The 14,073-nt window shown below is 31.7% G+C and overlaps 1 protein-coding gene across 1 annotated transcript in view; it reads right to left on the bottom strand.

The window, feature by feature from the left end:
* LOC129227260 (fasciclin-1-like) overlaps positions 1-14,073 on the bottom strand; it is a 373,831-nt gene that overhangs the window by 21,740 nt on the left and 338,018 nt on the right. The window contains exons 4-7 of the mRNA XM_054861777.1: positions 13,237-13,421; positions 12,576-12,708; positions 5,278-5,425; positions 3,560-3,743 (exon numbers count right to left, since the gene is read on the bottom strand). Coding sequence (XP_054717752.1) covers positions 3,560-3,743; positions 5,278-5,425; positions 12,576-12,708; positions 13,237-13,421 — 650 coding nt within the window. The remainder of the gene's footprint in view (positions 1-3,559; positions 3,744-5,277; positions 5,426-12,575; positions 12,709-13,236; positions 13,422-14,073) is intronic.

The raw sequence follows: 14,073 nt of genomic DNA, 5'->3' as shown, positions 1-14,073 counted from the left end.
CAGTCAAAGCGCGATGCTGTCTCGACCAAAGCATGATGGCAACTGAAAGCATGATGTAACGATACTTCCCATTCAGATCTTAATGTTGAGCCTCTCCCCACCATTGTGTGGCGCTACACACTTTTGGCGTGACAAATTCAGAAAAGGAAGTTTCCGTACCCTACCCTACATTTGTCAGTTACCTAAAAACATAGAGTCTAAAGCTTTACCCAGCTAATGCTCCTAAACAAATGCTCAGCACCTTGCGCTAACTTGATGAACAAACCGCGGACAGCTTATGAATTTATTATGCGCCTGTTGAATTATATAAAACATTTGTAATATTAAGATTATTGCTTTTACATTTTCGCAAAAATAGTTTTAAATTTCTATTTAAAAATATTTTTTTAAAACTCTGATGCACATGAAATTTCTACACTACTCATTTCTCCTGCATTTGACTTCTTCATAAGTAAATCTGAAATTATAACATATTAATGGGGCAAAGAATTCAAACATTTGTTTTATAAGTTTGAATTTTATTGATGGAACATGGTTTGGAACTAAATTTTAACGGTAAAAAAATAATAAAGACAGCTGTAGTAGCAATCATAGTGAAAACAAGAATATAAACAGAACCAAATGATATTAATATTCCACTTCTTTAGAGTCTCATTAAATGGCTATTATTTTATCAAGCACTTGTTGGGCTTATTATGATCCATTATATTTTGCGTTTTCATTCTTAAACAATATTCACTCTTTCTGCAGCACGCCAGCACTTGAACCTCGCTAGCACCACAGTCCCCAAAGTCAAAATGTACTTCAGATAAAGGTGCAATTATTGTTAAACCAATAATTGCACGCGACGAACACAACGTTGATCTTTAAACCAATAACGACTCTACTTTCATGTCGTTTTGCAAATGAATTAATTAGGAGTCCGATAAGCAACGCATTGTGGATAGATGTATTGTTAGGTTATGCTATTTCTGTGAAAGAAATAGTTCATGTTGGCTTCGCAAAAGAAACAATGATTATTTCAGCCTTTTAAGGGGTCGCAGTTCAAGACATTTTTTATAAGTTATTCCGAATTTTGTTTTTCTTTGAAAGCATAATATTCACACTTGCTTTGCAATTAAAATTCACTTTATTATTATTATTTTTTTTTTTTTTTTGAAAATGTTAATTTTTTTAATTTCACAAAATTAGGAAATTTTTAATTTTTTTAAAAATACCTAAGGCTTTTTTGTTTTTGAACTTTAAAAAAAAAAGTTTTTTGCTAAACGATCACAATTCTCATCCCCCAAATTCTGTGCATTCATTTGCTTATATAGAGTAGGGTTACTGGAATTTGGTAGGAGTGTAGAAAATGAGTACAGATTCCGAGGAATATCCCGATTATTAGAATATTTTAAAGGCTGATTGGCAATCCTATTCAGCAAGATCGACTTTAATGTTTACGATTCTGTTGTAGTAACTTGATTTTTTTTTTTTTTGGAATGTGGTGTTTTAAATAGCTTGATAAGTTTATTTGGAGCTATAGATTTTTCTTTTTGATGGAACTATTAATGCTAACTGATGAGTATTTTATTGACTTATCGTATTATTTTACATTTTAATGTAAGTTTTAACGGCTTGTTAGAACCTAATTTATTTATATGGCGGTTTTCCATACATTAACATTTTTTTACAATCTTCTTGCTACATATAATTTACTTGGCGTATTGCGAAAACTATTGATTATTTTTCTTGATGCTAGGCATTCCGAAATAGTCCATTAGACGATAAACATAATTAAAGAAGTAGCAGTTATTGGGCATGCTTTATTTTATCTATCAAAAATTGTGCTCTAAATGCACAGAGAGAAACAATTTCTAAAAGTAAATAATTTCCATGGTATTTCTATTTTACTCTGGACACGAATTTATTGTCACGCTGGAAAAAATACGGTAGTATGTTTTGCGTCTTTCTGAAAACCTTGTCCATTTTCCACTGGAGATTTTTTTTTCTTTTTTTTTTAAACAATCAAAGTCACTGATTGCTCTCATTTTTCCGATAAATTTCATTTGACACATTGGTGGGGAAAAAAACATAACCTTAGTTTAAATTCAAGTTCATCGGTATTGAAGAGAAAATTGCCAAGAGCTTCCAGGATTTTGAAGAAACAACCATCTTTGTATCTTCTGATGAGAAATTCTACATCTACAACGCTCTTCAAAACCGGCACACTTTCACCAATAATATTTTCTCAACATTTCACCATCCAAAAGATGTGGGTAAAAGCAGGAAATTTTTGCTTAACAAATTACTATTAAGTTATTAGAAATTATTCATTATTTGCAAATAAGTTAAATTATAAACAACCAACGCGTTGCAGAATTTCTATTCATTAACACATCTAATTTTAAATACTTAGCTTTGCCTTCAATTATTGAGTTGAACCGCACCATTGCTGCGGTCACTCGTCTGGTGTGCTAATTCTACATTAGCTTCCAGTTTGTTTGGCTATCTTGACTCCTTTAAGAGGTTTTCCGCCTCCAGCTCAGTTCCTTAATATTCCGGGCTAATGAGTGCTAAAAAGCACGACACTACAGTCTCGGATGAAATAACTGAGCTGGCGGTGCATTTTATGTATTTTTAATTTAGCCTTGGCTTATGGCGGTAACTTACTGCAAAATATCTTGTTTTGCTCTGCTGGCATTTAAGTAATTTCGATTTTTCCATAACTATGTTATTTTATTAGTTAGTTTTAAACACTTAAGCATGGTAAACGTGAACAAATCTGGTTTACTCTAATATACTGAATAGTCGAGTTTGGCGATGTTACAGGCGGTTTCATTTTACTTTTGATTACTTTCTGTCGTAGTTGAATTGTTTTTCTATTTAATGTGGCGGATTACTTTAAACTTTAATTGAACTTCTAATGTCTTTTTTTGGTCTAATTTATTTATTTGGCAGAATCTCCGTTTTTTAATGAATGTTTGGAATGGTTGCGGTGCCAAGAGTTTTGAAACTTCGCCACGATCTTGTTCGCGAAACTTTCTGTTTAAGAATAGTACAAACTTTTTTCTGCTTAGATCATTTATTTTTTTCCCTGTATTATAGCATAATATTTGCAATTCAAAATATATTGCAATTAAATAAATAATAAAGAGTGATGTATCCAAAAGTATATTTTTTAGAGACATAGAGTGAACACCAGGTTGTAATCCTTAATAGCAAAAACTTTAGTTTGCCCGCCACAAAATCAAATTCCTTAGATATTTTCAATGTACAGATTAGGTCCTTTTGTGATAGACAGTCTATAAGACATTGACATTTTTACCGAATGACAGATTGAAACAAAAGTACTCAACGAGAATGTTGTTGGTGTTTTTTCTGAATAAATAGTGGCATTGGATTTGCATGCATTTCTTTTACCTAGATGACAGGAAACAATCTTCATGTACAAAGCGAACAAATAAATAAATAAAACTAGATTTTTATGGTATGAATAATTTTGAATTCACTCTTGTAACATATAAGGCAAAAAATATTTTGTTGCACTTATTACTTTAAAAATTAAAAAAATACGTACGACAGACGCCCATCTCTCTCGTTTTGCAGAAATTTCCACACGGTTATGTCTATGATCATTAAGGGGCTTTCAATGAGATGAACAACCCCGTTCTTCACAGGAATGTTGGGCTTCAAAATTTTGGCTAGAACTACTCCTTTTTTGTGACGATAGTCGCTGTGCACTGTGTTGCTTTGGGCATAAACTGAAAAACAAAATTATCTGCTTTCACTAAAATGTACTTCATTTCTACAGATTTTAGCTAAAACAAACAATGACAAATATTGTTAATGTATTAAAAAGTACAGGGTGTTTCAAAAATGACTGATATTTTTGAAAAACTACTAAAAACTAAACGGGCAGTGAAAGAAATATACCGTTTGTTGCATTATGGTTGGGACCACAGTAAAACTTAAGTCTAACACAGTTATAACATTAGTTACAATGGCCTCAACAGATGCCTCTGCAGGTATTTTAAAAGGTATAAAAGAAAATGCAGTCTGTAAAGTCGCCAAAATGACCGATATTTTGAAAAATCGATACTGACCGTTTAAATTTTTATTGATTTTTCAAAGAACCGGTCTTTTTGGCAATCTTACAGACTTCGTTTTCTTTTATACCTTTCAAAATACCTGCAGCGCCATTTGTTGAGGAACACTGTAACTCATTTCGAAAGTTTGCCTGTCTGAAAATTTACTATAATGCAAAAAACGGTACATTTCTATAGCAGACGTTTAGATTTTATCAATTTTTCAAATGTATCAGTCATTTTTGGAACACCCTCTAAGTACATAATACAATGCTTACAATTAAATTTATTTTTTACAGCATACGTGCAAAACTAATGCAAAGTATGTTTTGTAGCAACATATGAATTCAGTACAAGCAACGTCATTGAAAAATAGATTACAAAAAGGCACGCTGTGTCTTTTTTTTTTTTTTTTTTTCATTATTTATTTCTATAATATAATTGCTAAATTTTATAACATCGTTATAGTGCTATTGAAACTATCAAAACATATTATCTTTTGTTCCAGGAGAAGATCATGTTTGCGCCAATAAAAACCGAAACAAAAGTAATATAATACAGTTTTAATCGAAATTCCACGTGACTGAATATTCGTATACAGTTACAGAATCCGTGAAGAATATTTGCATTTTCAAACTTATCGATACTTAAAACAGTTTAAGAAACATAATATCGTGTCATGAGCCCAGTATCACATTTGCAACACCAGATTCCAATCCGAATTTTTCGTACCAAGCATTTTTTTTTTCGAAATTCGAATTTAATTCCCTTGACTTTTTAAACGCAGTTTGGAAACAGATTATATTAATTACGTGTCCCAATTGCGAGGTTTTTTTAATAATTAAAGTAGTTTTGAAGTCTATTTCTGTTATTAGTAATCTTGTCTTGAATAAGCAGAAAAAAACTGAAAAAAAAAAAGAAAAAATACAAACTAGCAAAAAAATTGATTTGTTCTAAGTAACATTATACTAACATGTATTATATTGGCGGCTCATTGATTGCTGAACTATTTCTTGTTTAAATTAACCAAATAAATTATAAAACTGCCAAGATTCAAAAATTATTTGTAATAAGCATTTTAAAAATATTTTAAATTTTGACTTTACAAAAAAAGTTATTCATAAAATGTGTGTGCATGCGATTCTAGTGTTTAATGTATCTGGAAAATAACAGATCAAACAGATAAATCAATTTTACCAATTTTACTTACGTATATAAGAATTTCCCATGGCGTTTGATTCGTTGATGATAGATAGTTCAACTTTAATATCTTCGCCATAGGCTTGACTTGGATAGCTATCAAAGCTTGCAAGACGTGTAAAGAGGACGTTTTTCGGAATCACGTGACCTCGGATTACCTAAAAAGAATAATCATATGTAAAGATTGATACAGGGCGATTTAAAAAGAATGAATCGATTCTGAGATTACATATTTCATTAATAAATGTACGAATCAGAATCAAGGACAGGTTGTTTGAAAGAACATGTTTCTAAGTTTCAGATGTATGGTGCGCGCTAGGTGCATCGATCTACCAAAGACGTTGAGTTGTTTGTTGACTAACAAAATGGCGACTTCTCATTCCTTAATGCAAAGCATTCTAGCTTTTGAAAAATGTAACAGATCTCAGTGCAGCGTGTGTTTAGACTGAAATTTAACTGTAATGCACCTTAGAATCTCCGAGCAGGAATATAAATAATGAAGGGAGCAAGTCCAATCATTGGCTTAGCAAAAGCTGAGGCTACAGATCTAAGTCACGTGACCCAACAACGACGAATGGTTGATACGTTTTGCGTGAAACTAGCGAAAGAGACCTGATTTCTTCCAATGCTTTGCTTTAAAAGCTATCACGTGGCTTGGGGTCTTTGGTTCACGTAAGAAAGTCTTTACTCCCTCCATTTTATCTCTTCTCAATGCTTAGAATTCGTCAAACTCGAAAATGAATTATCTTGGTCTTGATATGCTTAATCGTGATAAGGAAGAATTTTCATATCGTTTTCATGCTTTTCGTGTTGCAAGGAACTGACTTTTTTGAAAACTCGTAACATTAAACTCAACTGTTTGTACTTTCAGTTTGACTTTTTTTTTTACTGTTTATTCCTTAATAACTTATTTTATTATGGAACAGTAACGTTTTGTTTTTATTCACCATACATTTTCAGGTTTCCAAACTTAGTTTTCGTGGCTGGGTGAACTTTCAAATTTATGTTACAGAAATGCGAGGTGTTGATCCAGACACCCATTGAATTTGCTGTACGAGCCAATTTCAAAATGTTGACAAATAAAGAATCAAATTATAAATCAAAAACATCTTTCCGAAATTATGATTGATAAGAGGCTTCTTCGCAAAATTCCATATCGTAAATTTAGACATTTCGCAAAATTTCTTTAGCAAAATTAGCTCTGTTATCGCTTTTAAGGTAAAAATCTCAAAGGAAATAACGCATTCATATATATATATATATATATATATATATATATATATATATATATATTTAGGGTGTTCCTTATTTATATGGGAATTTTTTTTTTTCGGAATTCAACAAGTGACGCTCCCTAGTTTTTCGACACTATAATAAAAAGTAACGTGTGCAAAATTTGAACTCGATTGGTCAGTAATAACACGTGCCCCTAGGCCGTTGAACTTTAACACTTTTGATAATTTTCCCACAAATCTTCGAGTTTTTACTTCAGACCCAGTACATCGTTTCTCCTAGGTTTGCAAAATATTTTTACAGTGAGGTAGCACTAAAATTAATCTTTTTAATTACTTTTGATCATCTAAAGATTTTACGTTGAATAAGAATGAAATAATACTTTAGAAACGTTCATTAATCGTACGCTTTTCTCAATGTATCTCGATAGTTTGTATTTTTTTCCGATAGTCTTGGACGGTCTGTAAAATAAATTCTTTTTGTGACTCATATTTGGTAAATTAGTTGTGAAATTCTTCGATTAATTGTGCTCCTCTTTCAATTGTATCATTCGCAATTTTCAGTATTTAAACGATCTCTCTTCCCTTTAAATAGCTTCCTTCATTTTGCCGTGAACCAGGATCAAATAGGAAAAAATATTTTAGTATTTGTAACTTATCAAACAATTTTATTGACTTGTAAGTGATTCTATAAAGAGGAGGATCTTTACTAAAAGGTATTCCAAATCATCTACTCTTTTCTGAAATTTGTTAAACGGTCATCAGACACGTCTTCCTTATCACAAGCATTTTTTGGACTAGTCATTTCCTATCTTCAAAGTTAATTCCTTCATCTATTACCGATAAAGCTACTAGTTTTTCCCCTAAATATCATAAGTGATTTATGAATTTTCCAATCACTGCTTCTGCTGCATGTTACATATTATGTTATTACATATTACTTACATATTATGTTATTCAAAGGAGCCTCGATTGGATTGCTGCGAAAAACCATGTCTTCATAGAGCATTTAATTGTAAAACAGCTTTGTAAAACAGCATTGAAGGGCTTTCTTTTCATGTAAGGTCAATTTGAATTGTTTCCTAAATATAAAATGTTCAAACAAAAATTCCTTTTGCCACCCATGTGGCTGAGGGATAAGCTCCAGGTTGCCGAAAACATATCCCTGTAGAAGGAAATTCACCAAGAAATATTATTACAAGTTACGAGAATTATCTGTAATTTTTCTCAATTCCGCTTTTTACCGTCATCAACTTCGTCTTTTAGAATTTAAATGGTATGTGTACTTTATTGAAATGTTATAAGTTCTGAATGATGTAGATATTTCCACAAAGTTTTGAAGCGCTTAAATAATTCAATATCTGAACTAGAACTAAGAAAGGCAAGAGCTTCTTTAATGGCACACTCTGCAGTACGATTTCAAGTGCATGATGATGACAATCCAAATGTAATATATCACCGCTCAGTTTTTGTTCTAAAAAATTGCATGCACGATTTATACGGTTGGTATTGCAAGTCGTTGTATCGAACACTGCAGCTAGAGCAGTTAGCAATTAAGAGCTATCATCTAAGATATCATATACAACTGAAGAATTATCTAAGGAATTCCGAGTAGCTGTTCAATATTAGGACCTGAAGCTATCACGGTAATCCTGTTTGCGTTCTTTTTCCAGTTACATCTGGATGTAGCTTTGTATCCCAGTGAATAACTACAAAATCTAAATTTAAATTCATCAAATTTAATTTTACCTCTCGAAGATTTTCTCTTGCTCTCTTAAGGAATGTACGATTGATCAGTATTTCATTTGGATTTAAATTTACTGCATCTACATAGGCTGCAAATAAATGAACAACATCTTTATCCCTAATATGGCATTTATCTTTTAACAGTGATGATAGGCGAGATGTTATCAATAATTGGCAAGCTTTTTTTCATTGTGGTAGACCAGCTGTGGAAAACAAAAGTTCAACAGGTTAGGATAGATGCTCATTCCGGTTTCTAAATCTTTTGAATCGCAAGAATTTGATGATAATAAAGGACTATGTACTGAAATAGAAGAAAATTAACTTATAGATTTCTACATTGTTCCTATCTGGATATTTTTTTTAATTTATATTTTAGCTATGTAAAATACAGTATATTTTTATGTTAGGAGTAATCGAGGATTTTTCGAAATTAATGTTTTAAACAGTAAAAATTGCATAAGCATTTAGGTATGTTTTATAACTATAGAACAGCGAATTAAAATATAATTGCAATTACTTATATTTATAGCATTGAAACCTTGCTACTCTATTTGCCACACCTATTACATACACAGGGAATTTTGTAAATCAACACCGCCAAAGCCTGGAGGAGGCAATTTGTTCTTGTCAAAGATCATTCATTAGTGGCCTAGGCCATTCATTAATGGCCTATAGAATCCCTTGTGTCCATCTTGGAGGGAAGAAACGTTCCCCTGCCGCTTGGTTGGAACAAGCGCAGAAAAGCGGTACGCTTGACCCAAGGCCATTGGTGTACATGTACCCTCTGTAACATGTTAAATTTTACAGAATGAAAGTGAGAGAATGGTCAGTCTGGAAGTAGCAGCACCAATTGAGGTTCAAAATTACTTTGAATATAAAACGTTCGAATGTTTTTACATAAAAAATGAAAAAATCCGCAATTTTTTCTACGAAACTCAAAGAAGGGGGCCCTAGGGGCACGTGTTAATATTCATGGATTGACTTAAAATTTTGCAAGGATCATTCATTTGTATAATGGAACAAATTGAGAGGGCTTCGCTTAAAATATCGGCAATTTCAAAAATAATGACCACCCTAATATCCTTATATATATATATATATATATATATATATATATATATATATATATATATATATATATATATATATATATATATATATATATATATATATATATATATATATATATATATATATATATATATATATATATATATAAACATAAAAAATATTCATTTGTTTTGGAGTGCATACCCTAAGATTAAAACCTGGTGTGGTCGATACGATTCTGCTTGTTGGCAAAAAACGTGTAATTGTTCCTTTTCTCATATTAGGCAATGATTTGTCTACCAGTGACACCATTTCAACAATACCAATATATTGACTCTGGATTGAACTCAGAGAGAAGAAAAGTCCGAATATTTCAAATGCATAAATATGGGAAAGTGAAAAACTATTGATGATAAGCGTAGTAATAACCACTACTGCGAATTCTATGTTTTGAATAAAGTAGTGATGTAAAAGTTAGTTTAAATTCATTGACGCCATGAGAGGTTTGAAAGAGAAATTAGTATAAATGCATTGTTGTGTAATGATGCAATCATTTGACATTTTTTTCCGTTTCTCTTTCCCTCCCTTTCCATACTTTAGACCCCTCACTGAACATTTTCCGGGGAGAAACACCAACAACAAATAATCTGGTCGCTTTAATGTGAAAACATTGAATCTTTAAAACCTGGGGGGAGGCAATTGACTCCCTTCTAACTACCTAAATGACTGGCCATACATGCGTAATACACCCCATATATACAGTAAAACTTGCCTACAATGGTACTGTGGGGATCTAAAAAAAAATTTCTTATGGACAGGTTATCGTTACAGGAAGTTTGATTATTAATACTGATATTTCGCTAGGACCGAGGAAAATATCGCTATAGACAGGTTTACTGTTATAGAAAGTATTGTTATAGACTGGTATATTTATGGTACTGTAATTGACCAAAATTTATAACATTCGACTATTACTGGTGATTTAACAAAGACAGAGAAAGAGAGAGAAGAAAAAGAAAAAAAATATTAAAATTAATTAAATCTAGAAAACTTTCATTTCATTTATTGATCGAATGTCTCAAAGGAAAATGCTGCAGTGTACGAGAAAATGGATGAGAAATTTTAATGTACGTACATTCTAAAACCTATCACGACTTTCGGCGAAGCGTAAAGACATGGCGTTAAAATTCGCACCTCGCATTGTGTTCCAAAAATATTTGTAAATCACTTTGGTGAAACTACTGTTATAATGTTAAAGCACAAATTTGTCTGAACTTTCAAATATATTTCACCGTGTTCCGGTAAACAGCCCCGATTAAATAACAGATATCGCTGCGAGCACAAAGTTTGTGATTAGTATTCTAATGCAAAATACATGTTTGCGTCAATCGGGAGTTGCTATGGGAACAGCACTGATTGACGTTGCTTCAGTGGGGTTATTCTGGATGCTAACAGCTATTAATGAATATTAAGTGCAGGAAAGTTTTGTGATTTCACAGTTTTGTGTATATCTTTTGCGCAGTTGTAATTTAATTTGAGGCATATATCTGGAATTTTAAGTCTCAATTGATCATACCACGACGACGTTAAAGTTTCGGATTTAATTAGAATTATATTCTGCCACGTAATTGGTAAAGCATTAATTATAATGGCATTACATTGTACAGTGCTTTCAGCATTATCATTTACACAAAAAGTGGATATTATTCCAACTATGAGATAATTACCTTTTATAATAATTTCCACAACTAGGGCAAATACGAATATGATAAATGTATTTAAATGTACGACTACGTATAACTTGTATGTGGCATACATTACCTTGTGTGGATGATATTATTCTAAACTGTGAATTGAAATGCTGAATTGCGAATATATTTATAATGAATTGTAAAACTTAGCTTTTCAGAGGGAGTACTTAAAACATGTTGATGCATTGCGTTTTTAATGAGCCAAAGCTGGTCAGTATTCCTAGGGTACACCACTCTCAAGAAGGAGAATCGGTTATTTTTTTATTAAAAAATCGGTGATACTGCTATGAAAAACATTTATTTGCAGTGGAAATGACTACATTTGAAGAGTTATCTTAGCCACCATATTCAGTGATTTACTTATGAGGAGGAATATTTCTGATTTTTAGGTAAGAATGTATTTTAATTTACATGTGTTTGAATTCTTGGAACTTTGAGTTAAGATATATTTTCTAAAGGATTATTTCTTTCTCTTTTTCCGTGTTAACTTTAACTGCCTTTAACTCAAATAAATTTGAGAGATTAAGAATTTTATGTCACGTAAAGGTGCCATATGCATGTTCCCAAGGTAGCCACCTGAAGAAACAATATGCAAAATAATATATTAACATAATTGTCGGTGTTCCACTATATTATCCTTTCTAAAAAAACTTTGAAGTCATATCAGCGCAAGACCGAAAAAGGATTATTGTAGTTTTGTCCTCGTAATTATCTTGCAGTTAATTTTGTTTTAATAACTGAAGTGAAAACATTTTGACGATATATTTTTTTTTCATTCTTAAATGAGTTTTAACACATAAGGCAGATTTGGAAGGCTGTGCTCTAAAGACGCACAAGCTACAATTTTAAAGTATTTAAATTTTATCTAACAAAATAATTGTGTTTTGTATCTCTTTTCTCAAAGCATAAAATACAACATAAAATAATCAACCAAATACACACAACCAGAAAGTTACGAAAATTCATTAACGCTTATCTGTAGTCACATTAGGATTAATCACCTGAAGTTTTCATCATAAAAAGCTAGCATTGATTTAACAAAAAAAAAAAAAAAACTGAGAAATAACAAGATGACGAACCAATTCTGTTATTTCGAAGGCAGTGCTTTTGTCTGCTGCTAGTATGGTCAACTTTTTTTTTTTTTTTTTGAAGAATTTTCTGCGTCTTAAAGTAAAGTGTAAACTATTTTTAAGTTTTATAAGAAGAGTGTGCTCTAATAATGAAAACACTACATACATCGCTGTTAAAACTAAACATGAAAAAATGAAAATGGAATATTTTCAGAAGGAAATACTGCCAATAAACACATATTTTTATCAAGTCCAAAATGTTAATCCTTTCACTGTTATTCGACATTAAAATTCATCATGTCGTAAAATTCATCAAAAATCTAATTTCAAGGTATCATTGGACAAAAATAAATAAAAAATACTTTTAAAACACTGATTTGATAAAAATAGAAGTCAAAAAGCTACAATTATTTTAAAGTTCCGAAATGACGGAATAGTCCAGAGTTTGTGGTAACTTACCCATTTGTCAACTTCTTGCTGCCTGTTAAAGCTGTGGCCAACTCCAGCTCCAACGGGGAGAAAGAATGTATGGTTTCCTTCTTGGAGGAAAAGTTCTTCCAAACCTTCTTGTTTCACACGAAAATTGAAAGCGCTGTAAGATGAAACCACGATTTCGCTTTAATTAAAATAAGTGTAACTAAGTTTGCTTTTGCGATTTAAGAAATGAAAAAAAAAATAATGTAAAGATTATAATTACGCAGGAAGAATTACGGTATATGCTCATGGCAATTTAAAAGAAAATTTCGAATTACTTCATTTATTATTTCCCATCAAAGAAAAATCCCATGCCTCCAACGTTTGTAGTTCTTATTATTTTTACAGTGTCAAGTTAATCATTAAAGTTTGTTTGAACAATCTTAAAAAAAATCTCAGCAAGTGAGTATGACGTTCTGTTTGAAAGTTTTTGTAGTAAAATCACACTCGACAAACTCTAACTGAGAACATGTAAAACATCATGATTATTCAAATGTTGGAACCTTTTCCGTTAAGCTCGTTGCTTCATTAGCACAGTATAATGAATGTCATCATCATCCTATCATGCATGTCAACAACTTACGCCTCAGGACGTTTTCATGATAATTTAGAACATATTTCAAGGTATAATGTACTAATGCTGTACCTTAATGGTTCTCGTATGTCGTACAGCTCTGGCTGGTCTAGAAGCTCGTATGCTGTCGGTGGAAGTGAAGTGCTTGAAACGTAAGGTTGCAAAATCTCATCTATTACATACAGAAGCTGTTTTGTGCCTTCTTGTGACGTGTAATCTTCTGATCGAATGATTTTTGCATTGTTGACAAAATAATCCTGAAAAAAATACAATAAGTAAACACCAGCAAAAGAATATCCATATATATTAATATTACCTGTGTTTTGAAATGGAGTTTTTTTTATTAAGATTAGTCATAAGAATCATTCTACGTCAACCGACCTGTTTTTTCAAATCGTCCCCTGTCGACCATCCCCGATGTTTATAAAATTTTACAGAAGTGTTGACTTGCCTTTGAAACTAACATATGCAAAATTTCGGCTTCCGAGAACTAAATCTTGAGAATCTAGAATATCTGAAAAAAGTGCTTCAAAATGGCGGATTATTATTGTGAGACAAGTTTCCATGTTTAGGCTAAGGTTGAAGAAATTTTTATCATACTGAACGACTGCAATTCTGGGAGCTTAAAGTACGTTTGGCTGTTAATACACTCTAGTATTTTTTGTGAGTTTGATCTTCTTAGATTTCGTGCAGCATGCATGTAAACTCATGAAAAACGCGGTGAGAATTTTTTTCCCTGGATTTTAGGTTGTCATAAATTCTGAACAATGATAATTCAAAGGCTCGTAATTGGTAATTATACTGTCAAAACACTTGTTTTCAATCAGTTACAAATGCAGAGCTTAAATATTGATTTATTGCATTCAATGTGGCTATCAAAATCGTTCACATGAAAAATAGCCTATTTTT

This window comes from Uloborus diversus, chromosome 8, assembly GCF_026930045.1.
Source record: "Uloborus diversus isolate 005 chromosome 8, Udiv.v.3.1, whole genome shotgun sequence".
Taxonomy (NCBI): domain Eukaryota; kingdom Metazoa; phylum Arthropoda; class Arachnida; order Araneae; family Uloboridae; genus Uloborus; species Uloborus diversus.
Note: the sequence above shows the minus strand (reverse complement) of the source record. Positions and strands in the feature narration are given on the sequence as shown.